We start from the raw sequence: 25,573 nt of genomic DNA on the forward strand, positions 1-25,573 counted from the left end.
CACACACACACACACACACACACACACACACACACACACACACACACTTTAGTGGCTTTGGGCCCAGTTCCAGATTGTTTTCCAAAATGGAGGTATCAATTCACAGCTACTCTAACATTATAGCAATGTACACGTTTCCCCACAGACCCTCCAACAATTGTCATTTTCCCTTTTTTGTTAATTTTGCCAATCTGATGGACATGAAGTGGAAATTTATTGAGTTGTTTGAATTTGAGTTTTTCTTTTACCCCCCACAAACTTTCTTGATAGTCCTTAGCTATCATAAGGATAAAACACATCATAATGCTAAATTGCAATGAAATTTAGTATGTAAGATCCTTTGCTAAGAAAAAATTAAGGATAAAAAAAACCTCAAGCACTATTGGAGACAATTTTTTTAAGGTACAGGAGAGGAGGATGAGATGTTATGTACTAGCAACAGCAAAACACAAATTCTCATTTTATAAACTTTCAATTTATTCAGTTAATTCAAAGAACCTATTTAATACTTTTAAGCTATTAATGTGCACATTAAAAAGTCCAAATTTCCAAAATCATATTTAAAATAAAGCAATAAGAAAGTTTTCCTGAAACCAATGACTTAATAATCTCATGTATAACCTCCCCCTAATCACTTACTCTGCCTTTATCTCCAACTGCATACTGCAAGCCAGCAGCAATAGAATAATCACGCTTTTGCTGAGCTGGGAGAAAAATTGAGAACAGAAGTAATTTATAATTTTTTTCTTAATATGCAAATTAAGACTTTAAAAAAAATCTGTCTATTGTTCGTATATGCAATTTGATATTCTCACCTTGTTTAGACTGTAGCCAAATTTCATATTCTACATTTCTGTAGACAGTTGGGTTGAGTGACTTAAGGACTTTTCTCGAAACAGGAAGGCAAGTAGAGTTTCCATTTTTCTTCAGATGCTGAACAAACAAAACAATATGAAATACATGCAATGCTGAATTATATTCTCATATAACTTCTAGGTCTAATTCCCAAAATAAAAAATTCAATGGAGGCCAAAACTTATTAATTTAGGAAACCACATATAAAATTTTAAATAGTAAATGGGCACTAAATAAAATCAACTTTATGACTAAAGGTCAAAGGATCAAGATACCAATTTTATTAAATTGCTATTGTAAAGTTGCCACAGAGGAGAAAAATGAAAGGTTAAAAATTCGTATGCTTTTGCAAAACTAGCTAAATGAAAAAAGTTAAAACCATAAAAAAATACCTGATTGCCTGACAGAGACTTAAATCCATTCATATCATTAACTGTGGTAGCTTTACCCCTACAAAGAATACAATTATAATTAGGAATTATGCAAATAAAAGCATTCAATAGTTTCAGAAGTTTGTATTCTATTAAACCCAAAATCTTATTTCGCTACAATAATGAAAATTCCCAGTGTACTTCTCCAAAATATAAATGAACCTGGGCTCCCCTACCCTCAGCAATGTTGTCGGGTATATCAAAGTAATTTACTTACTAAAATCTAAACTTTAGCTTTCTATGTTCAGATTTTCATTCTTAGGAAACGTTGCTGCTCACTCACTAGCAAGAAAATGCAAATGGAATAATTTCATAAAGGTAAGGTTAAAAAAACCTAACACAAAAAGTAGTTTTTTAAAATGTGCCACTTGTCCCATTATCAATTAAATATCATAGTAACAAAAATACTTTTCTAGGAAAAGGAATTTCTTCTTTTATTTATTTTAATCCCTATTTGATACATGAAAAGTCCCATTAAAACCAAAAGAATCAGCAGAGTCCCTCAGGTTTCACTCATAGGATTTGCTTTGTACCCAAAATGACTACTTTCATTTCATCACTTCATTCATGGGTTTAGCATAGTGGCTCAGTTGACAAAGCAGTTTGCCTAGAGTCAGGAAGACTCGAGTTCAAATTTGGATTCAGATATTTTCTAGCTATGTCACCCTCAGGGAAGTCACTTAACCAATTTGCCTAAGTCTCCTCATCTATAAAATAATTATAACAATAGCAATTACCTCCTAAGTTTGTTGTGAGGATCAAATGAGAGAAGAATTGCAAAGCATTTAGCATGTGCTAAATTAGTTATTATTACTATCATTAGGCAATCATTTATTAAATGTCTGTGGAGGGCTTTGAAAGTTTGGATTTGCTTGAAATTTTGGCAAAGAACCAACAATCAGACTGTGCAAAAAAAAAGAAAAAAAAGAACAGACCTTTTCTTAGTAAATTCTTCTCATATGATTATTCTTACTGAGCTACTTCTCCCTCTGTCCTATATGGAGTATCGCTACTGTTTAACATTTTCCATTTTCACTGAGGGAAATGTGTTAGGATTGGCCAATATATGACATACAATGCTTTGGGGTTTTTTTTGGAGGGGTAAGGCAGAGGTTAAGTGATTTGCCCAAGGTCACACAGCTAGTCAGTGTTAAGTGTCTAAAGTCATATTTTAACTCATGTCTTCCTGACTCTAGGGCAGGTGGCTCTATTCACTGTGCCATCTAGCTGCCCCTCTATGACATAAAATGTTGCCCCAACTTAAATGCTTCTCAAGAAACTTAAGAAAAATGAAAATCTGAGAATTTTAAAATAGTGGTTATATACCAAGAAGTAGATATTATGTAAGAAATGGTGATAGAAGAAAATTATGTTACTAAAATTCATTCCTATCTGTTGCCATTGTTCACTAGTACCAGATAAGGTACATAACTTAAAAATTCGACAGAATTATTTATCATTTACCCATCTAAATGAATACAAGCATATACAATAGAATTGTGAAGCAATGAAGCCCTGCCAACAGAAAAATCTACTTTGAAGATGGTGAGTGGCCTGAATGAGAAGCATGATACCTGTCTCTCCTAACATCTACTCCAGAAAAACCCAGAAGTTTGCATAATGAAAAAGAAATCCAATGAGAAATACTAAAAGACACCCTCCTTCCCAGAACTGCACCAAAAATCAGCCATAAGAGAAGCACAGGAAGGGAGGCAACAAAGCCCCAACTCAGGAACTAAAGGTGGAGAAATTAGAAATCAAAGAAAACACTATACACGAAAAAAAATATTACTGCAAAACAAAAGAGAAAACAAAATTGCTTTTTGAAGATGACTTGATGGTTTATCTAGAGAACCTTAAGGATCTTATTGGGGTTAAGAACTTATTATTCAACAAAACTGTTAGGAAAATTGGAGAGTGTCCGGGCAGAGTTAGATACAGACCAATATCTCACATCATACCACCAAGGGTACATGACTTAAACATAAAGTGGTATCATAAAGAAATCAGAGAAGCATGGAAGAAAATACCTGTCAGAGTTGTGGATAGAGGAATGTTTATGACCAAACAAGAAACAGAGGACCAAATAAGGTAAAAGAGACAATTATCAAACAAAATTAAAGTTCTACACAAATAAAACCAATGCAGTTAAAATTATAAAAGAAAAAAGTTGAATGGAAAAAAAAATCCTTGTAGTTTCTTTAAGAGGTTTCATTTTTGATATATACAGAGAACTCATTCAAACTGATAAACCAAAGAGCCATCCCCCAATTTATAAATCTTCATGATATAAAAAGGCAATTTTCAGATGAAGAAATCCAAGTTTTCAAAAGCCATATTAAAAAAGTATTCTGAATCTATTTAAAACAAATTTAAATAACTCTGAAGATTGTCAAAGTGGACAAAAATGGAAACTGACAATGCTAGAAGAGCTATAAGAAAACAGGTACATTAATACACTGTTAGTAAAGCTGTGAATCAGTCTAGTCATTCTGGAAAGCAATCTGGAACTGTGCCCAAAGGGCTACTAAAATGTGTGTGTACCTGCAAGGGATGTGTGTATCATATATGCACATATATGATACACGCAACCATACACATATGTATGTGTACACATATATATGATATATATACCACCTATGTACCTACAACCACATCCCCTTAAACCCACTGAAATACTAATTCTATACTCCAAAGTGATCACAGGAGAAAAAGATCCTGTGTAAACCAAAATATTTACAGCAGTGCTGTCATGGCATATGAATTTGAAGAGATAGAAATATCACTGTAAGAAATGATGAAAGGCCAATTTCAAAGAAACCTAGAAAGACTTGTATAACTAATTACACAGGGAACTAAAATGATTTCTATAACATTATAAAGATAGCTGACTTTTAAACACTTAATCTGATAAATGCAAATTCCAGCAGACACATGATGAAACATACTACCCAGCTCCTGATAGAGAGGTGATAGACTCGAGTACAGATTAAGATATATTTATTTTTTGGACACAACCAATACAGGACTTTGTCTTGTTTGATTATATATGGGTAGACATCAAAGGTGTCTGATACAAGTTAAAAAATAAAAATCACAACAGATTAAGATCAGAAAGCAAAGGAAAGTAACAACTTAGTACCCAATAAAAGTAAAAACACAACCAAGGAAAAGATAAAAAGAACTACTAAGAAACATACAGGAGGTGCTGTGCAAAAACAGGAGAGATTTTTCACTTGTTCCTCCCACAAATTTTGTCATCTTTGATGGTATTCAAATGGCTGTGGGAAGGCAGGCACACTAATACACCACAAATGGAGCTATGGATTTGGTGTAGAAATCAACTTAGAATTACATGAGAAGTTATTAAACCATAAATAGTCCTTAATCCAGCAATCCCCCTCCAGGTATAATAACCAAGGATATCAATGACAGAATGAATCCATAAAAGCAAAAATATTCCTAGTAGCATTTTCTGGGGTAATCTATAAACTATCCAAGTGGCACATGTAGAAGACCCAAATTAATCATGGTAGATGACTTCTAACAAAATATGGCTATGCTACAAAGAACATCAAAGATTCATAGGAACTGATGAATAATCAAAAAAAGCATAAATAAGGGATGCATCTGTATAATATGATGTACACATGAAGTTCACATTGTATTAAATTTGATGTATTAAATTTACTTTCTATTGGCAGGTTGACTCATGATTTTTTTTAATTAGGAAAGAATAATTATCATATAGAATACTGAATTTACAGTCTTAGCATCTGGATTCAAACCTCAATTGAGCAATTTACTATCCATATAACCTTAGATTAAGTCCCTTAATATCTTTTGAGCTCTAATACATAAAATTAGGGGGTTAGAAAGACAATCTCTAAGGGTGCTTCCAATTGTATGATGGTGGGGTCAAATTTCAGGAGAACATTATACACAATGACTAAACAATGTAATTGAAGACACCACAAGAGAACAGAAATCATATCAAATGCTATGATTAACACCTGTTCCAAAAGACTAATTTTGAAACATCCTTCTAGTAGAGGGATGAAAAACTTCAAGTAAGGAATGTTGTGGTCATGATACCAGAAAGTTTTGGTTAAAGCTTTTGCTGTTGTAGACAAAGATGCATTACTGTGAAGTGTTTGTGGTATAAAACATGAAATACATTCTAATACACTACTATAAAATAAAAACAAGGCTCCATCTTAATAGAATTCATATCCATAAACTAGCGGTTAAAAACCCTATTTCTTGAGAAGAGTTGTAAATGCTTAGCTACATCAGGGGCTGTATTATTCACTGCATACTACACCAGCTTTAAAAAAAATTCAGTATTTATGTACAAAGCGGTTCTTACTTGCAACTCTCTTCTTCCGAATCTGATATTTCACTGTTAGCAATATTTTCTTCAACTACTTCAACAGAGGGCTCTAGCCCCATTAGGATTTTGCTAACATCAGTATTAAATACCTTCTCATAGAGCAATTCATAAAGGAGAGCTGCAATTGAAAAACAGAGAAATGTATTCAATGGAATATTGACTCTGGTTATTTTATTTTACAAGTACAAAACTATCCCCAAGAATCAGGGGGAAATGGAGAGGCTCCCAGATGATTTTACCCTGTTAGCTAGTTATTATAGATCAACCAGCCCTATCACAAGGATTTCAACTTCATTTCCACCTGCCTCTCCCAGAATATGCTCACTCAAATTCCTCCATTCAAACCACCCAAATCAGAAACACTGGAAAGTTGAGAATATAGGTGCTCCCATGAACCTGTCTTCCTTCTCTAAGAAAAAGTATTCATTCAAATTATCTAGTTTTGTGTAAGTTGATTATAGCACTATACAATCTGTGATATTTGTTTCATGTCATGAGAATTAAGGTTTTATACCTTGCATATTGAATATTATTTCATATTTCTCTGGTATAGCTAAAGCAGTAATACTTACACTGGCACATAGCAGAACTGTCTTTATATTTTATGGGATAGACGATATCATAATGATTTCCATTTGAAAAACACAATAATACCTGAAGAGCAAAAAAAAAAAACATTTTGGTAATTATCTGCAATGTTGTGGTTCACCTACTGAACAACTTTGAAATAAATTACTTTCCACAAGGGGAATTCAAAAACTTGTTTGTGTCCAACATTATCATATAGAATTCTTATATACTAAATTGAAAAAATTCAGAGCAGTAGCTGTTTGAGCATCAGAAATCCTCCATAAATGCAGTATTTAAATCAGGTTTCCTTTTGAGCTAGAATATTAAGCATTACATGGATTTATATAAAGCAAAACTGGTCACATAATAGTAAAACCATCAAGTTAAAATGCCACAGAAAAGGATTTTTTCTTTACAGACCAATTTTCCTTTACTTCCCCTGACCCTCACTCCTCACAAAAAAATCTGACTTTACTAAAATGAATGTTGGTTTTAGCATTTTCTAACCAGTTTTTATCTCATTAAATGCTTGTAACTTTTATAATCTATAAAATGTAGGGGCGGCCAGGTAGCACAGTGAGTAAGAGCACCGGCTCCAGTGTCAGGATGACCTGGGGATCAAATCCGGGCTCAGACACTTAGCACCACACCCAGAAATAACTGGCTGTGTAACCTTGAGCAAGTTACTTAACCCCGATTGCTTAAAAAAAAAAAAAGTGAACACATTTTTAATAGACAGTATACCTACCAAGGACTCTTGCATGAAAGGTCTTCCATATTCAAATAACTTTAGGACTACGGTAATATTCAGTCTTTACATAAAAACATTCCAATGCATTAAGACAGAGCTACTCTATAGCAATATCTTTCTGTACTTAAAATGGAAATGCTCTCAATATAGTTCAATATAGTATTTTGTAAATAAGATGTACATATACTGACATCCTCAAGTTAAAAGATGACTGGCTGCCTTTTAATAACAACTTTAAAAAACAAAATTTGGAAAACTTATGACCCATAATGTTGACATATCTCAAAGTTAAATTATAGGAAAAAAAATACATGACTTGGAAATTTTAGGCTATAACTGAGCAGCTCCCTTCCTCAATGTCTGTAAGAGTATTTAGGAAAAGTTGTACCTTTTCAGGAAAGTTATTTTCAGTTACATGAGAAGGAGCAGCATTTGGTTCCTGATAAATTACAAAATCTTTCCTGAAATTTAAAAAACAAAAATTAGAAAACTTCAGAAAAATGTCTTATGGAAAACACTCTAAGGAATCAGACTTGATAAAGATATAAACTTGCCATGTTTTGCAAACACTTGGGGGAGAGGGCAGGGGAGAGATTAAAAAATAAAATCAGAAAAAAATACCATGACTCCTTACACATAGGGAAAGAAATTCTTTAAGATGAAGCACATGAAGTCATTGCAAAAAGTGGAAGGAGGGAGAAGAAATTATCCTCTCTACTTAGGGCAAGACAATCAAATTAGAGAATGTTCAGTGCATGTCATTTCTCTTAACATAGATTACTACTTGCTCTGGTTATGCAGAAAGATATCTAGCTGTCTAATTGATGAGGTAATTTATACAGTTCAGAAATTTTCTAATTTGTTCCTTTCTAAAAATTTTTAACTTACAATTTTAAAGCTGGCAAATTTACATTTGAAAGTAGTTTGAAGTTTTACTGACAAATAAAGTGCTATACAGCTAATTAACTGTAAAATGGTTTTGCTTGTTTAACATTTTGAAATATGGTGAAATAACTTTTCCCTTTTTTCTTCATGCAACTATTTTTATATTAAGTGATTTAGTATTTTTTATTAAAATAAAAATTTGTTACCTGTACATAAGAGAAAGGGCACTTATTTCCACTTGTCCAACCCATTCCTGTTTAGGAAACAGAGTTTATTCACAAATTTTTCTATTTTTATCTTACCTCTGGTAAACAACCCACTCCCACCTACCTCTCATCCCCAGCTGTGGAGTAACATGAAATCCTTACCTACCAAATATTCAGGAGACAAAAGACATTCACACCTCACCAAACAATCTAAAAGCAGGAAGAGATGACGTCATAGGGGCGTCATCTATAAATTTACCCTTTTTTCCCCTCAGTCATATAAAACTATATAATCTCAACTTCTTTCTCAGATAAGCTTCATTCACACCTCATAGCTTGTAAAAGGCACAAGAAACCAGTAACTTTAAGAGCTAATCTAAATGCCCTCTAAATCACTAAACGAACAATTTAATCCCTCCTACCATCCACACACTTGCAAAAGCACCAATATATATTTTTAAAAAACAAATCTCATTAAGATAATTATAATACCAACACCTTGCATTTGTATTTATGAAGTACTTTTGCATTTGTGTGTTTATATATGAAACATATTTGTATTTATGCAATACTTTTAGATACTTATTTAATCCTCATAATGTCAAAGGATAGGCAGAACAGATATATTACCCCATCTTTCAAGAATGAAAACTAAGGCTCACAAAGGCTAAGTAACTTGTCTAACATCCTACAGTTAAAAAATGGCAGTGCAAAGACTCAAACCCAGGTCTTCTGCCTCTAAGTCCAGTATTATTCCCACTAAATAGTTGCAACAGAAAAGACAATTAATGAGCCATCCTAAAGACCTCCACTTTACAATTAGTCAAACAGTGCCCCATCCTCCATTCAATTTGAGGATGTTTGCAAATACAAAATGTGCCCCTAATATCTACTTTAAAAGAAATAAGGAATCAAGGAGAAACAGGCCTGTCATATACTATAAAAAATAAGCCCCGAGACTTGGAAATTACATAGTAATCCTATGGTCCTATCAGGCTCATTAAAAACAGACTTATTTATAGGAAGAGATAGTACAGTGTAGTGGATAGAGATCCAGACACCGGAAGTTAAAAGTGAAAAAACCTTAGCAGCAAGTTTCTCAGATTTCATATCCAAGTAATAGAAGGAAATTATTTAAGTTGATAAGAATAACTAAAAGTCACTCCCCAAAAGATAAGTAGTCAAAGAAACAGAAAGTTCTCAAGGAAAGAAATCTAAGCTACCTACACACATTAAAAAAAAACAAGTTCTAAATCACAATTTTTTTTTTCAGTCAGACTCTTTGTGACCCCATTTAGGGATTTCTTGGCAGAGATAGTAGAGAGGTTTGCCATTTCCTTCTCCAGCTCATTTTACAGATGAGGAACCAAGGTAAAGAGGATTACATGACTTGCCCAGAGTCACACATCTAGTAAATGTCTGAGGACAAATTTGAAGATTAGGGTTCATGACACCAAGCCCAGTGTTCTATCTACTGTGCCACTTAGCTGTCCAAAAAATTTCTCCATGTTTCACTATGGAGAAATGCAAATTAAAGCAACTCTGAGGTAGTACCTTACAGACTGGCAAGACTGGTGGTGGGAAAAAGGGAAAATACAAATGCTAGAAGGATTGCAAGAAAACAAGCACAATAATGCCCTGTTGGTGGAGCTGTGAACTGGTCCAGCCATTCTGGAAAGCAATTTGGAACTATGTTCCCAAAGTTACTAAATCAGGCATACCTTTTGACTCCATGATACCACTGCTAGGTCTATACATAAAGAGAAATATGAAAGAAAAAAGGACCCATATGTATAAAAATATTGCAGCAGCTGTTTTTGTAATGGCAAATAATTAGAAAATAAAGAGATAACCCATCAACTGGGGAATGGCTGAACAAATATTATCATGCTATAAGAAATGACAAAAGGAGATGATTTCTGAAAAACCTAGGAAAACTTATTTGAACTGATGCAGAATGAAGTTTAGCAAAACCCAAAGAATAATGTATACAACAACACTGTAAAGACTATGAAAGGCTTAAAGACTCTGATGAATGAAATGATCAATCATGATTCTAGAGGACTAATGTGAGAAAATATGCTCTATACATCCTGAAAGGGAAATGAATTCAAGATGCAGAATAAGATATATTTTGGACAAACAACCCAGCTTTTTGTGTTGCTTGACTATAGCTACTTATTACATTAGGTTTTTTTCTTTTTTCAATGGTGCATAGTGGGAAGAAGGGGGGGAAAAAAATCAATGCTCATTAATTGAAAAATTAAATTAAATTTTAAAAAAGAAAGCCAACCTCAGTCAGTAAGACCTAGGTTCAAGTACTGCCTCTCATACATACTGGCTATAATGACCCTGGGCAAATCACTTGATTTTTCAGTGTTCCAATTAAGTTCCGTTTCAGAGAAGATATTTCCCCTGCACTAGTAGAGGGAGGATCTTCAGCTGAGAAGTTCTATATATTAATGAAGTTACAGAGATAGTCCCTAGTCCCTATCCCTACTATATAGTAATTTAGACTAAAAGGAAGACCACTCACCACCTGACCCTTTTTAACCACCACAGCCCACTAAACCATATAGGGGCAACGATCTACATTGTCAGTATTCAAGTAAAAGAAATATATACCTGTGGGTTTTCCAAGCGTTTTAAATACTCTTCAAATGACCCCTCTATGAACTGGAAAGAAATAACAGAAATATTAATTAGGAACACCATTTTAAAATTACCTCAAAAATATTACTTCACTGATATAATAAAATAAAAGCATAATTTTGTTAATTCAACGAAATATATACTGAGTACCCACTATGCACTTGGTACCATATTAGGAGCTGTAAAATATAAAATTATAATTCGGGCTCACAAGGAGATCATAATCTAATTGAGGAGATGAAACACAGACATAAAATTACAATAAGAAGCTACAGAGTAAGGTCTGAATTGCTTGGAGAGACATAACTTGTCCAGGGAACCAGCATTAGAGCAAAGGGACTTGGAAATAGTATGTACATCAAGCATCATCACTTTGATCTTTATTTAGTTTCAACAAAATGACTCATTATAATAAATAAGCAAACCACCTCTACAGACTATATAAGCACAGAATGAACATATGTACTAATTTTCAAATGTGTGATTTTCAAATCACAGATGTGATTAATAAATTCATACAAGGTAAATCTGAATTGAGGGTAGCTATTTCTTTTATCTTTTAAAAAGTTCAAGTTTTATTATTATGTTTTGTCTTTATATCATAGTCACTTCTCACCCAGCCCTCTAGAAATGAACCTTCCTGTGTAACAAAGAAAATCTATTAAATGTAATACACTATTAAAGCTTCAATTTTAAGTTAGTAAAGATTAGCTGCACTAAGACTTGTTGTATACCATGTTATACAAAAAAAAAGTGTCCTAGTATACCTCCCCACATCTCTCTCTTTCAAAAGGAATTAAGTATGTTAATTATGTTTTAGCCACTCTTCCATACCATTTCTCAGAATCCAACTTCCTTTTAAGTGATCTTTATCACAGTCATTGTATATATTGTTTTCTTGACTGATCTTATTTTATTCTGAATCAGTTTTTCTTGGTTGCTCTCATTTCCTGAATTTCTATATTTTTTTACTATACAGTAACATCCAATTGCATTCATATACAATATCCATATTGCATTCATTTACAATACTGATAAGAGAGCATATACCCACTTTTGTTTCCTAAGCTTTATTACCACAAAGAATAGTGCTATGAATATTCTATTTGTTCCTGTCCAACTTTCTGAAGAGTATATGGTTCAGTAAGAAAAATGCTAGATATAAACAGCTATGTTTTTCTACACAATTGCAAATTGAAAACCAACAAGGTTTGACCCCTTTACAGCTCCACCAATAATGCTTTAGTATGCCTATGTTTCCATAACCTTTCCAACATCCATTTCTTCCCATCTTTTTTCATCTTTGCCAACTTGAAGGGTGAGGTAAATATCCAAGTATTTATTTTTTAATGACTGGTTATTCAAATCATATTTCCATAATTTCAATTTTTAAAAACTACTCTCATACTCTAACACTTTTTCTTTGACATTTTTGCATGCTATATACGTCAATTCCCTATATATTTGGATGAGACTCATATGATATTTCGATGTTTTTCCTCTTTCCAGATTTTATTCACACAAGTTTAGTTGCTGAAATTTTTAATTTTATGATCAAAATTGTCAATTTTACATTTTATGCTTTCCTCTATCTCTTGTGAGGTTAGAAACTCCCCCTCCCACCACCCCAACAATAGTTTATTAAAGGCAATTGATACAACCCCTAATTTTTATAGTATTAAGTATTTACTTACTTAATAGACATTAAATAAATTCTCATGCAGGGGTCTACAATTTAATGTTAAAAGGGAATCTTTTTCGCCTTTCTTCCATAGAGAGCCAAAACACAGTAGAGTTGTGATGTTGGGGTAGGGACCATAATGAGTGAATGGGGGCAAGGCACAAAGAAGCCACAAGATCTCAAACATATGGCAGCCCTAGAAAACAACCTCTAGCCAGTAGCTGTCAGGGAAGTGGTGCAGCACCAAGAACTCCTGAAAAGATAAGTTCTTGGCTGGCATACTGGAAAGCGGAACTACACAGTTCCAAGAGTTCTAGCATAGATCCTTCATGTGGCACCTCAATGCTGAACGAACAACAGGGAATCAAGTCACACTACTGGGTGGAAGGGCCTTGGATTTTGTACTCTACTATTACTGTAATTCAGATGCAGCTAGAATGAAAAAAGGGTTCGCCTAGAAATCTTTATTTCCCTTCTGGGGAAGCCAGGGTTTTCATGACAGTTCATAAGGCAGAATGTTCAGGTGCTATTTTAATACCCTTATTTATTTCTCTTCCGAAGAGACTCTAAACCACAGGCTAAAGCTAGGAGTCTAGGCAATTGGGTGGGATTCACAGGAATATCACTAACATAGTCCATACTATCCAGTGGACCCCATACCAACTAGACTAGAACTTCTTAAACTGTGGTTTTCGACCCTATGTGGGGTTAACTGAATGTGGGGGGGTCTCAAAAAATTTGGCAACAGTAAAAGGTTTCTGAATTTGCAACAACCAAAAATTAATTAAAAATCAAATGTGTAATGAATCCAAGGTGATTCTGGAAGCACTTGTCCATGTTGCATCACATAACTTCACTGCAGTCTTGGTTCTGAACATACAATATGCACACTTTGTGCTGCACATGCCATCATATCACGCTACACCCAAGGAAGGATGTCAGAAACACCTCAGCTCAGATTAACAACTATTGCATGTTATAAATTGCAGTGTTTTTACTGCGCATACAAAACTGTTTGATGAATTCTGGTTTGGGATTAGGATGGAAATTCCAACAATCCCTGAAATGGCCCTAAATATACTTCTACCATTTTGTATTACTTATTTATGTGAAGTAGCGTTCACAGCATCAACAATTATAAAATCAAAATATCAATCAAATTTAAAATGTTGAAGATGCTCTACATCCTGCAGTATGAAATATTCTGCCAATATTTAATTTACATAAAAATAAACAAGCACATCCATCTCAGCATGCAAATTTGCTTTTGTCTTTATCAATTATGCATATATCAAAGAACTGTTTTAAAATAAATCTGATTATCAGTAAATGTTTCATTTGGATACCTATTTTATATACTTATAAAACTGTAGTCATGTAAAAATTTCTCAGGTGAAAAAGGGTCACAGGCATTAACATGGCCTGAACTAAACCATATTCCACAATCCAGTCAGTCACCCACCCCAGCCATCTTCTGGAGACCTGTCCCATATTCCACCCACTACACAATGGCTCTTCTTGCCATAGAAACTATAATTAAATCAATAATACCACTACTTTTAGAAAGGGCACATCAATCAATTGTCCTATGGTTCTACTCGCTACCCTTTTAACTTCAGACCAATATATTGTTCCCTAGTCACCAGTTCCAATGTTTTCTCCCCCATTAGATTCTATGTTCTTACAATTCCTAGTTCAGTTCTCCCAAGTTCACACTATGGAGAGGTACTGTAAGTTAAGAAACTTAGTTACACTGTAGAAAGTGAGACTCACCAGAGGAAGAACTGTGTTGCTTATGGCTACTATAAAGTCCTTTTGTGTTCTGCTGCATTATGTGTTCCTGTGGGCCTTTTCAGTTCTTACGTTTTTTGTGGAATGGTAAAAAGGATATACTATGCCAAGAAGGCACCGCCCCACCCCCCATGGGAAGACAAGGGTAGGAGACCCCTACAATGCTTAGCTCAGTGCCTGCCACATAGTTGGCACTTAATACTGCAAAAGAAATTAGGATCACTGCATCATAGATCTACAAAAGGGGAAACTGATGCCTAGAGAAGTTAACAGAGTTGCCCAAAGTCACACATAGAAAGCCTCTCACTCCAGAGTCAATGTTCTTTTTATTGTGCAGTTAATATTCCTTAATTAGAAAAACAGAACCCACCCAATATACTATAAGTTAAAATCATCAGAAAATCTTCACTGAAGAGGATTTGAGTTTTCCTTTGAAGGATGAATAGCAGTAGATTGGTATGGAGAATTAAGTATTGTAATCTAAATACAAGAAAAACAAGATGAAAGGCAAAAGGAAACAATTGTGATTATGATCACAGAATGAGGAAATTGGACTGGTTCTATGAAGATTAACCTGTTATGGAGTAGGGCAAAATCAGTTTGGAAAGGGACAAGACTAGACTAGATGACCCCTAACATCCCTCATAATTCTAAATCTATGAGGCTATGATTCTAATATTAATGATGGCCTTGAGAAGCAAAAATGTTTAAGAGTCATGTTGAAGACCATGTGTTAGAAACATTCATCTAGTAACTATACAAGATAAACTGGAAGAGAGATCGACACTTCGAACATTTGGAGTACTCTGTTCAGTTTTGAGGAAAACATATTGAAGACTGAAACTGGTATGCATTCCAAGGGAGATTAAAAGGAATGGTGAATGAACTGGAGACCTGAAGGAACTGGGGGTGTTTAGCCTAGGGGGTAGAGGAGACATAATAGTTGTCTGGTCTTCAAGTATTTGATGGATTGTCATGTGAACAATGGATTAGACTTGGTCTTCCTTGAAATCAAAGCAACAGGTATTGAAGTGTAAAGGCATATTTAGGCTTGATCTAAGTAAGAACCTTCACCATAATTATGCTTGTCCAAAAGTAAAATAGTCTGTCTCAGAAGTTAGCGAATTCTCCATCATCAGAGGTCCTCAGAGACAGTATGACTTGTCAAGATGTTGTAGATGGGGATAATTGTTCATTATTATTGGACTAGATGACTTCTGATTGTTGCCTCCTACTCCAAGATTGGTGTGAGTGAAATAATACAGGTATGAGGTGATAGTTTAATAATGTAAGTAGAGCAAAAAGGGTAGGCATCAATCTAAGATGTTTAAAGAAGAAGTCCTTTCAATTTTTACATACAGCACAACTCAACAGTTACCTTGACATAACAATTGAGATCAGAAGCTATTTATACTATATAAGTTCTGCACTATTTTTCTCAAGAATAAAACTTATTTTAGTTGAAGGAAGCAAGCTAATTACACATTCTAAAATGACAAATTATTCATTTTTAGTTAAGATTACAAAAGTATTTAATCACTGAAAAGAAGACACATAAATATATGCAATTTGACATTAAATTCTTATCAGCAACAGTGTATCGTTTTTTTTAAATAAGGATTAGTCTCATGTATCATTTCATACCACCCTATTTTTCCAAATTGTCTTGCTGGAACTAAGATTGCTGTATTATTCAAATCGGTATTATATTTTAATTGCCATGTTAACTGTCCACTGAGTACCTATTATACTTCTTCCTGACCGACAATAAAAATAACTAGTACTTATTGAGTACTCTTAAGGTTTGCAAAGCACTTAACATATATTATCTCGTTCTATCCTTGAACTCTATTAAGTGGATACTATTATAATTCTCTCCTTTTTGCTGACAGGAGTCTATAGGTGATATCTATGGGATCACCCGGCTGAGAAGTGGTCTGATGCTCAGAATTCAAATCCAGCCTTCAATCTAACATCTAACATATCAAATGGTCTCCTATCAGTGCTGTGCATATGTTATCTCCCCCATTAGAATATAAGTTCCTTGAAGGCACTGATTGTTTTACCTCTGAACTCTCAGTGCTCAGAATAGTCCCAGAAACATAACATACTAAACCCTTAAAGTTTTGTGATTGATTGATGACATCTAAACTCAGAAGATGGTATTTTTGCCTTTTAAGTTATAGAACTGAGATATGCAAAAAAGTGTCTTTCCTATAATCCTTTCAAAGTCAAGAAGAAATACCAAGGTAAAACTGTCAGATAACATGCCCATAAGTTGTCAAATCATTAATTTTCAACCCTAATTCTCTAAACTCTAATAAAAACAGATCATCACTAATATTACATTATAATTTACCAAAATACTAACACAGCTAAATTAAGTTGCTATCATTTTGTTAAGCACTATTGCCTGTCAATTAGTACTTAATACAAATGGTATGATAGAAATGATTTTTCTAAGGATAAATCCTGAGAAAAGAGCTTTTAAGTACCTTTGATTACATTTTATTTACCATTTCCCTAGGGTTCATGAAGTGTTTTTTAATGTATCATTCTAAGAAAATTTGTAAAGCACATTCAAATTACAGCAATGTCTTAAACAGCTCATTCCCCCACAATGCTATGTAACAAAGTTTATATTCGTAAGGTCTGTGTCTTTATTCATCCTTGTATGTTCCTCATACACAGTAGGCATTCAACAATATCTGATAATATTTGGGGATCTTCAAAATTCCTTAAAAAAAGCACCACTGGGGCAGCTAGGTAGCACACCTAGTAGAGCACCAGCCCTGGAGTCAGGAGGATCTGGGTTCGGATCCGACCTCAGACATTTAACACAAAAACTGGCTGTGACCTTGGGCAAGTCACTTAACCCCAATTGCCCTCCAAAAAGTAAAAAAAAAAAATTAGCACCATTGAATTACAAAAAACAGGAGTAGCTATGTGGCACCATGGATAGACTGCCAGCCATGGAGTTAAAAGGACCTTAGTTCAAATCTGATCTGACACTTAACTAGCTGTTTGATGTTAGGCAAGTCCCTTTACCCAAGTCTGCTTCAGCTTTCTCATTGGTAAAATGAAATGGAAAAGGAAATGGCAAACCACTCCACTATGCCAAGAAAATCTCAAATGGGGTCATAAAGAGTAGGATAACTAATCAACTAAACAACAACAAATTCATAAAAATTCAGTAAGTAACACTTGATTCCTTCCATTTAAGTGTTTTAAATCAACTAAACAACAAATCCATAAAAATTCAATAAATGATCTACTTGATTCCTTCTATTTACGTGTTTTATGACATTTTCAGAAAATCCTACACCATGACTGGTGCCTAAGAAATCAACACAATAAAAAAATGTTCATTTGTATAAATTACCGCTTCAAATTTCTCTCTGTTTTCTCGAAGATAGTGTATGCAGGCCATCCTGACTTCAACATGTCGAGACTGAGAATGCAATACCTAAAAAAGAAAAAACATACTCAAGATATTTTTTTCAAAATACACATGTGAGTTAAATATTACCTTCCCCATTTCCAAAGCTTCAACCTGTCCTGCAGAACTGAAGCAATGTGATAGCCAGGAGCTTTTTCCTTTTTTTTTTAATTCCTTCCTCTAAGTTGAATAGCAATGATATATCTTATACGATCCATATTCTCTCTTCCTTTTATAGTTTATTATCAATGAAAATACTTTAAAATCTTAGAAGCAGGCAAAGGCTTTCATGACAAAATACTTACAGATTCTAAGAGCAGTTCTAGTTTTTAAAAATGTCTACTTTGGGGCGGCCAGGTAGCACAGCGAGTAAGAGCACCAGCTCCAGTGTTGAGAAGACCTGGAGATCGAATCCGGGGCTCAGACACTTAGCACCCACCCAGAAACACCTGGCCGTGTCATCCTGAGCAAGTTACTTAACCCCAATTGCTTAGGGGCGGCCAGGTGGCTCAGCGAGTAAGAGCACCGGCTCCAGTGTTGGGATGACCTGGATCAAATCCAGGCTCAGATACTCAGCACCACACCCAGAAATAACTGGCCATGTAACCTTGAGCAAGTTACTTAATCCCGATTGCTTAAAAAAAAAAATTTAAAAAATGTCTACTTTACCAAACTTCTTTAACAAAGCAGTCACATGGGAAATCAGAGCTCATTAGCACTTCTCAAACCAGCACATCAATAGAGAACATGCAACTAGCTCTCTGTCTGAATTTGAAACAAATTACTCCACCTCTCTGAGATGTGATTTTTTAGATGTATGAAATTAATGAGATGTATTCGATGATGTCTTTCAGCTTAAAAAAATTTTTTTATGAAGCTATTAATGTTCCTGTACTAAGGGGACACTTTGCTTCTCTACACCAACTCCTCAATTTTAAAAAAGCAACATAAAATCACATTCCACAATTGCACAATACTCCATTCCAGGTCTAATGGGGGGGGGGCAAAGAAGGGATATGGGGAATGCATGACAACATAAATATGATTCTCATGTGATTTACAAAAAAAACGTATTTTCTAGGGGCGGCTAGGTGGCGCAGTGAAGAGTCTGGAGTGAGGAGGACCTGAGGTCAACTCCAGCCTTAAGACATTTAACACAAAACTAAGCTGAGTGACCTTGGGCAAGTCACTTAATCCCAATTGTACTACCTTCCCCCTCCAAAAAAAGAAAAAAAAGTATTTTCTATTCCTTTGCTATTCTGAAACTTTTTGGAACCTGTACATAAAAATGTATGTTTATGATTTTAGAATTTAAGGGCTTCATTGTTTTAAAACTTTAAGGATTTTAAAGGAACATTCAAGAAATATTTAAAAGTACAAATATCCTATTATTTTTTTTTTTGAAGTTTCTCTTGGATGTTTTTATCTCCCAAGTCTTAAAGCTATTACTTTAAATAAGCCACATTTAAATGATCAAGTTCATAATACATACACATACATATCTATACACACACTCATGCGTGTATATATAAATGTATTATGTATCTATATGAACACGTGTATACATGTATGTATTTATATATCTTGATTTTGATGTGAAACAGGAAAATTTTGTAAAAAAATTCTTAAAATTTCTAATTTTACTGAATACAATTATAGCTGAGAAAACTCATGTCTCCCTCCTTTTGTCAAGATGGGGAACTATTTAGTTTTGTTGAACTGCTTTTCTTTTATAATCTTTGTTGAAAAGTGTAGTTAGTTTACTTAAGTATGGGGAGAGGAAAGGTACATACACAGAAGCAAATATAAAAATAAAGGACATCAATAACGTATTGCTTTTAATTTTTTAAAAATTCCTATTTCTAACTCTTCAAAGGAGGCATTAGACTATTAACTTAAATTAGAAAACTCAGATTCTCAAATATAGTAGTAGTCCATGGGTTCAAAGTTAGTATTAAAAATTAATATTCTCTATTATTCTAAGTTTAAGCAAAAAATCCAAAGTGCAGTTATAGAGGAGTCTATCCCAAGTTTTTATCAGGTCACAACTGAGCATGCTTCCATACTGAATAGTGAGTAAAACTGTCTAGACCTGTGGAAATATATTCTTGCACAACACCCAATTCTAGGCAACTGACACCTTAAGACAGACTGTTAACTTGAAAGCAGCATTTTTCTTTTTTTTTGCTTTTTGGAGGGCAATTGGGGTTAAGTGACTTCTCCAAGGTCACATAGAAAGCAGTATTTTTAAGAGCACACTAGTCAATTTCTTCCTAACTCAATTGATCTTCAAACCTATTTTAGAACCTGGCTACCACTGTACTACTATCTCTATGTTCCAATAAGATTTGCTGACTGATAAGACTATCAATTTTTTAACCCCATCACTGATGCCTCATTCCTAATTCCAGATACTATGGAACCAAAACATTATTATAAGCTCATTCACAGCAACCATATCACCATTAAACTAAGGCATTATTAGTTGTCTTTAAACACTCTAGTTTGTCATCCGATATGGCTTCCTGTAGGTTAGCAAACTAATGCTAGTCAGAGCCATTTACCTAGCAACAGTTGGCAGACTGTGAATAAAGCTTACTTTAAGTCAAAAACAATGGAATAAATATATTTATTTTTTTATTTCAACAACAAAAAAGAACCAGGGAATATTGAGCTCATCACTCAAAAGGACAATATTCAGCAATTTCTAAAAAGTCCTGAACAGTAGAAACGAATTTAAATGTTGGAAAGGGGAAATGACTTTTTAAGTATGTTATGACTAAATACTGAGGAGTAATTCTGATGATTTAACTTATACAGAACTATGCAAGTACATATGAATATGCAAGTAGATGAATGCAGATGGCATGAATTTATGAGACTCCTCCAAAACCATACTTTATGTCAACACATTGTTTGACTGTGGGAAAAGACTCAGAAATGCTGCTTCAGCAAGTAATCTAGGGAGCATCCTATTTTTATTTCCATGACCTACTCAAGTAGGTTCAGGTCAGTCCCCTGGGGAGTAAGGAACACCTAATGGTTGAGGAAGGCACCTTGCTCTCCCCATTGTAGAGAGAATTAAAATTAAATATGTGTAAAGTGCTTTTGCAAACATTAAACAGCTATACACCAGTTATTATTATTATACATATACAAAAAGCAAAAGGTCTAGGTTTAGATATACATACCTAGAGACAAAGTATTATATTCCTGCATGTGCTTCCTTCTTGTTTCCGTATTTCAACCTGTTGTCTCCACTCCCTCAGTTTAAACAGGTGTGGGGAACCTTTGACCTCAAGGCCACATGTGGCTCTCTAGGTTCTCAAGCGCAGCCTTTTGACTGAATCCAAACTTCACAGAACAAATCCCCTTAAGGATTTGTTCTGAAAACTTGGACTCAGTCAAAAGGACGCACACAAGAACCACATGTGGCCTAGAGGGAGCAGGTTTCCCACCCCTGGTTTAAGGTATTTGAAACACTACCCCAGGAGTTAAAAACATTGTAAGCCATCTAAAGGCTAAGAATAAATTCTTACATGTTTTTTTTAAAATACCAAGCCCTGGGACCAATGCCACATTCCACTCCCATATGTTCCCAACATACATTTTGCCATTACCTATGTATCATTAGCCTCTATCAGTAAAATTGGGGCTTCACTGTAATTTGGGATTTTTAAGACCCTCTTCTTTTCTAGTAAAATTAAAAAAAAAAACACAACCAGAGGTTGACAATTTGAGGTGAGGCTTCTGGATTACTAATTTAAATCTCAATTTAGAGCCTTCCCCAACCCCCCCCCCCTTTTTCAATAAAAAATAATTAACACATAAACAGAATCATTATTACTTTGAAGGCCAACCTAACACTACAAAAGCTTGGATAGTCAAGGTTACTATATACATGTCTAACATCACAGGCTTTTTATACTAAAATAAAATGCTTCTTTCTGTATACATATAAATAAAGCCTAGATAACTGACAAACTCCCAAGGCTCACTTCTGTCAGTTCATTTCCAATTCCTCTCCCCCATCAATCTTTCTATCAGGGCTGGGAACAGATACAAAAATAACTTCATTTCACCTTTTTTTCTGCTTCTGGAGATATTAAATAGTTCTTAAGCTCAAAGAAGTGGAGACCCAAAAGACCTAGAAAATTAGCAAGCTGTATAATCAGTTCACAAAGAGCCAGCTAAGTGTGTGGTCTGCCTATGTGTATACATACTTCAAAGCAGTAACTGAAATAAACCTAAATTCCTGAAGATAAAGACCTGCAACAGAGGCAGAAGTTTCAGAAAATCACCTTCTCATTTCCTGAACATGTCAAAGTTTGTTTGGTCCTGCTGAACTTCAGGATGAAGTTCAAAGGGTTAATAATGCCCCAACCAAGAAAAATGTGTGAGTCAACATCCTTATAAAATGATAAATTTTGATTTTATGCTAAAGATTCGAAATAATGACATGGGCTCTGAAATACAGAATTCCTGAGAGAGATGAGAGATGGGGGGAGGGCATCTACCAGAAAGGAATATTATATCTGGTTTCAAATGTGGTAGTGATATTGGATGCTTTTGCTTAGTTGTCTTGTTATAAGAGAGAATTTCAAAGGGAAAGACTGAAATGTATGAAATGTATTAAAAAAGGCACCAAAAACGTTATTAATAAAAAATATTTAAAAAAAAAAGAGAATGCCTACCAAAATTTGATACTATTAGAAGACAAAATATTCAAGTTTCATATGAAGGACCTTGATTTAGAGAGCAAACAAACTGGTAAAAGGGGAGGCAAGGTATGGCCTCACTCAAAGGCAAGCCTCACTGGGCAAAAATCTTTAACTCAAGTAAAGAACTGACCAAGCCTACTATAAAACTGTAACAATAAATCAAGGATGTGTATAAAACTGTAATAATAAATCAAGGATGTGGAAGTTAACTATTTTAGTAGCTATTGTTCAGTAAGATGCAATTTTTATTGCATTCCTGTCTGTAAAAGTGTTCAAACTGTACAGAAATCACACTCTCAAGACAAAAAAAAAAAAAGATTCATATTAAACAAATTGGCAGAAAACGGCTGACCACATGGTTAAAACTGTTTCTAATCCCACCCTGTACCAACGGTAAAACAGTTTACAGACGGGGAGTAATTGGGAGGTAAAAATTCCTTCTTTTTCCTGGAATATATGACCTAACTGTAATTTTGTTAATAACTATGAAATCTTATCTATTAGATATCTCTCGATTATGGGTATTCTGTAATGTCTCTATTCCACTCCTACTGACTTAAAATCCCACCTTCCACAGGAAACCTTACCCAAACCTCTAATTTCAGTACCATCCCTTTTATATTTCCTTTGTGTATATAGGTGATTATTTCCTATTTATAGATATTATAGCTATAGTTGCTATAATTATTTCCTACTTATATCCCTTACATATCTTGTTTATATGTATTTTCTACATCTAAATATATAAATTGTATTTCCTATATTTGCCGTGTGGGTATGTGCATGTATGCATACGTCTACACATAAACTATTCTGTATATATTTGTTTGCATGTAGTCTCCCCCATTTAGACAGTAAACTCCCTGGGGGCAGGAGTTGTCTTTTGACCCTTTTTACATCCCACAGGGCTAGCACATAGTAGGTGCTAAAAAAATGTTTACAGACCGATAGCAAAGGCTTTTATAAGTTCTTGCTGACCCAACCGAATTCAGTCTCGGTTTCACTTTTCATTTTTCCCCTTTACATCCACTGGCCAGGGTGCAAACCCTTAACTTCCATCAGCACGGTGTACACGCTCCCCGGGAGGCGGCTCCTCTGCTGATGCCTATCTGACCGCAACAACTTAGCTGCAATTTCAGGTCTTGGAAGCGGGTCACACGACCCAGCCCGCCCGCATGTCAGCAAAACCTGACCCTGGGTCTTCGGGGCTCCTTGATAAGGAGGAGAGTCATTCTCCCCCTCCTTTCTCCGAATCCCTCAAGTTGGTCATTTCTTACTTACCGTGCAAGCCATAACCAGTTATATGCACATACGCCACACTGCTCATCTACCCCCGCATCGCCGGTGACCCCACTCCTCCCGGGCTGGGGGGCTCTACAGCTCGGGCCCCGGGGGTGGGGGTCTCCCGGCCCAGCTCCCGGGGAGGAGGCGCCTCATCACTGCAAACTGGTTAAAGTTTTGTGGAAGCGGCCCCGGGGCCGCAGGGCGCGCCTGCCCCAGTGCTATTCAACAGGTACGGGGCGGCTCCAGGAAGCCCCGGCCCTGACTGTGACCGCTCAAGGCCGAGACCACGAGGGGAGTGGAGGGGAAGGGGAGAAAACGTGGTGGCGCAGGCCTCTCGCGCCCGGGCACGCGGCGCTCTCAGACCCCCATTCTGCCGCGGGTGAAAATTCCACGGACACGGGGTGGGGGGGGGCGGCTATGACGACACAAGGGGACAGGACACGTAGAACGCCGGGCTCGCACCCTCGGGCCCCGCCGAGCCCACCTGCAGGGGCTGCTCCCGGGCCCGCGCCCTCCCCACGCCCCGCGGGGTCCTCACCTGCTCCGCCACGGCCCTGAACAGACAGGAGCCGTCCTTGGCGATGAGTTTTCGGCACAAGCCCTGGCTGCGCAGATAGGCGTCCATGGGCGTTGCGTCCCCCGGAACGCTGCCCCCGGCCCCAGCTCCGGCCGCGGCGCCACCGGGCTCTCCGCCATCCGGGAGACTAACGGCAGCCTCCATGTTGGCCCGTCCGCGCTGCAGAAGCCGGCCCCGGAGCTAGCCACACATGGCCGCGGCGGCGGCGCTGGGGGGGGGGAGGGGGGGAGGAGGAGGAGGGAAAAAGCCGCGGTGGGAGCGGGAGCAGAAGCAGGAGCTGGAGGAGGCAGAGGCGGCGGCGGTGGTGCACGGGCGAGGCGTCCCTCGCCTAGTCCATGCCCACCCCTCCCTCCCTTCCTCCACACGAGGCCGGGCTCCTCAGCTCTCGAGAGAAGGCGCTGGGGCAGCCCGGAGGCCGAAGCGCTGGGGCAGCGGCCACCCCGGGCTCCCTTTCGCCGGCTGGCTGGGGAGAACGGCAGCGGCCTCGTGTGGAGGAAGGGAGGGAGGGGTGGGCGTGGCCGAGGGGCTCCCGGCTCCGCCTCGCCGCCCCAGGCGAGCTGCAAAAAAGACTGAGGCAGGAAAACCCCTCCCACCCCCCACCCCCCGGAGGACACAGGGCCCGCCCACGCGCCCGTCCAGCCGCGGGGAAAACAAAACTGAGGAAACCCGAGCGAGAGCGAGGTGCAGCCGAACCCCTGTTTTATTTTCGCTTTCAGCCTCGGCGCCGAAAGGACGGCGGGAGCTGTAGTCCCGCCGAAGCAGGAAGTCGGAGGGGAGGGGGAGAGAAAGAGGGGGGTGGGCGGGAGCGGAGACTGGATCTCGAGAGAGAGTGAGCGAGTGAGTGAGTGAGCGAGTGAGTGAGCCAGTGAGCGAGCCAGTGAGCGAGCCAGCGAGCGAGCGAGTGAGTGTGTCCCACCCCAGCCAGACCGGACTCTCCAGGGGAGGGGGAGGGGAGGGGGTGGGGCTGGAGGCAGAGGCGAGATGCTGCGCAATGCAAGGACTACAAGTCCCGACAGCCCCTGCGCTGCCCCTCTGCCATAGTTTGGCTCCCATGCCAAGGAGAGGTGTTAGCTTGTGTAAAGATTCGGGAGGGGAGGGAAGGGGAGGGAAGGGATTTCCTCCGCGTCTGAAGACCTCGATCATCGCTGTTCTCCTCTTTCTAAATCCACTAGCCCATTGTTTTTTTTTACTCTCTCGGCCTGGCACGTGCCCAGTGCGCGTGGAAGTGCCTACAGGATTCTATTTAGGGGGCCGGCAATGTTTGGCCTTTGTGCAATTCGAACCCAGAAGGGGGAAGCAGGCGCTAATGGAGGTTTACGTGGGCGGGGCGGAAAAAT

At 37.1% G+C, this 25,573-nt stretch overlaps 2 protein-coding genes across 3 annotated transcripts in view; one reads left to right on the plus strand and one right to left on the minus strand.

Moving 5' to 3' along the window:
* The window catches only part of OTUD4 (OTU deubiquitinase 4), a 59,129-nt gene extending 34,417 nt beyond the window's left edge, over positions 1-24,712 (minus strand). For both annotated transcript variants that reach the window (XM_069105453.1, XM_069105452.1), the window contains exons 1-10: positions 24,198-24,712; positions 17,598-17,681; positions 10,717-10,767; positions 8,092-8,138; positions 7,389-7,461; positions 6,252-6,333; positions 5,656-5,797; positions 1,248-1,305; positions 816-933; positions 640-704 (exon numbers count right to left, since the gene is read on the minus strand). In XM_069105453.1, coding sequence (XP_068961554.1) covers positions 640-704; positions 816-933; positions 1,248-1,305; positions 5,656-5,797; positions 6,252-6,333; positions 7,389-7,461; positions 8,092-8,138; positions 10,717-10,767; positions 17,598-17,681; positions 24,198-24,380 — 903 coding nt within the window. In that variant the 5' untranslated portion in view covers positions 24,381-24,712. The remainder of the gene's footprint in view (positions 1-639; positions 705-815; positions 934-1,247; positions 1,306-5,655; positions 5,798-6,251; positions 6,334-7,388; positions 7,462-8,091; positions 8,139-10,716; positions 10,768-17,597; positions 17,682-24,197) is intronic.
* Positions 1-25,573, plus strand: part of SMAD1 (SMAD family member 1) — a 411,788-nt gene that overhangs the window by 39,344 nt on the left and 346,871 nt on the right. The window lies entirely within an intron of this gene.

This window comes from Petaurus breviceps, unplaced genomic scaffold (assembly GCF_028583685.1).
Source record: "Petaurus breviceps papuanus isolate PSGF00001 unplaced genomic scaffold, PetGlider_PUasm1.0 76, whole genome shotgun sequence".
Taxonomy (NCBI): Eukaryota; Metazoa; Chordata; class Mammalia; order Diprotodontia; family Petauridae; genus Petaurus; species Petaurus breviceps.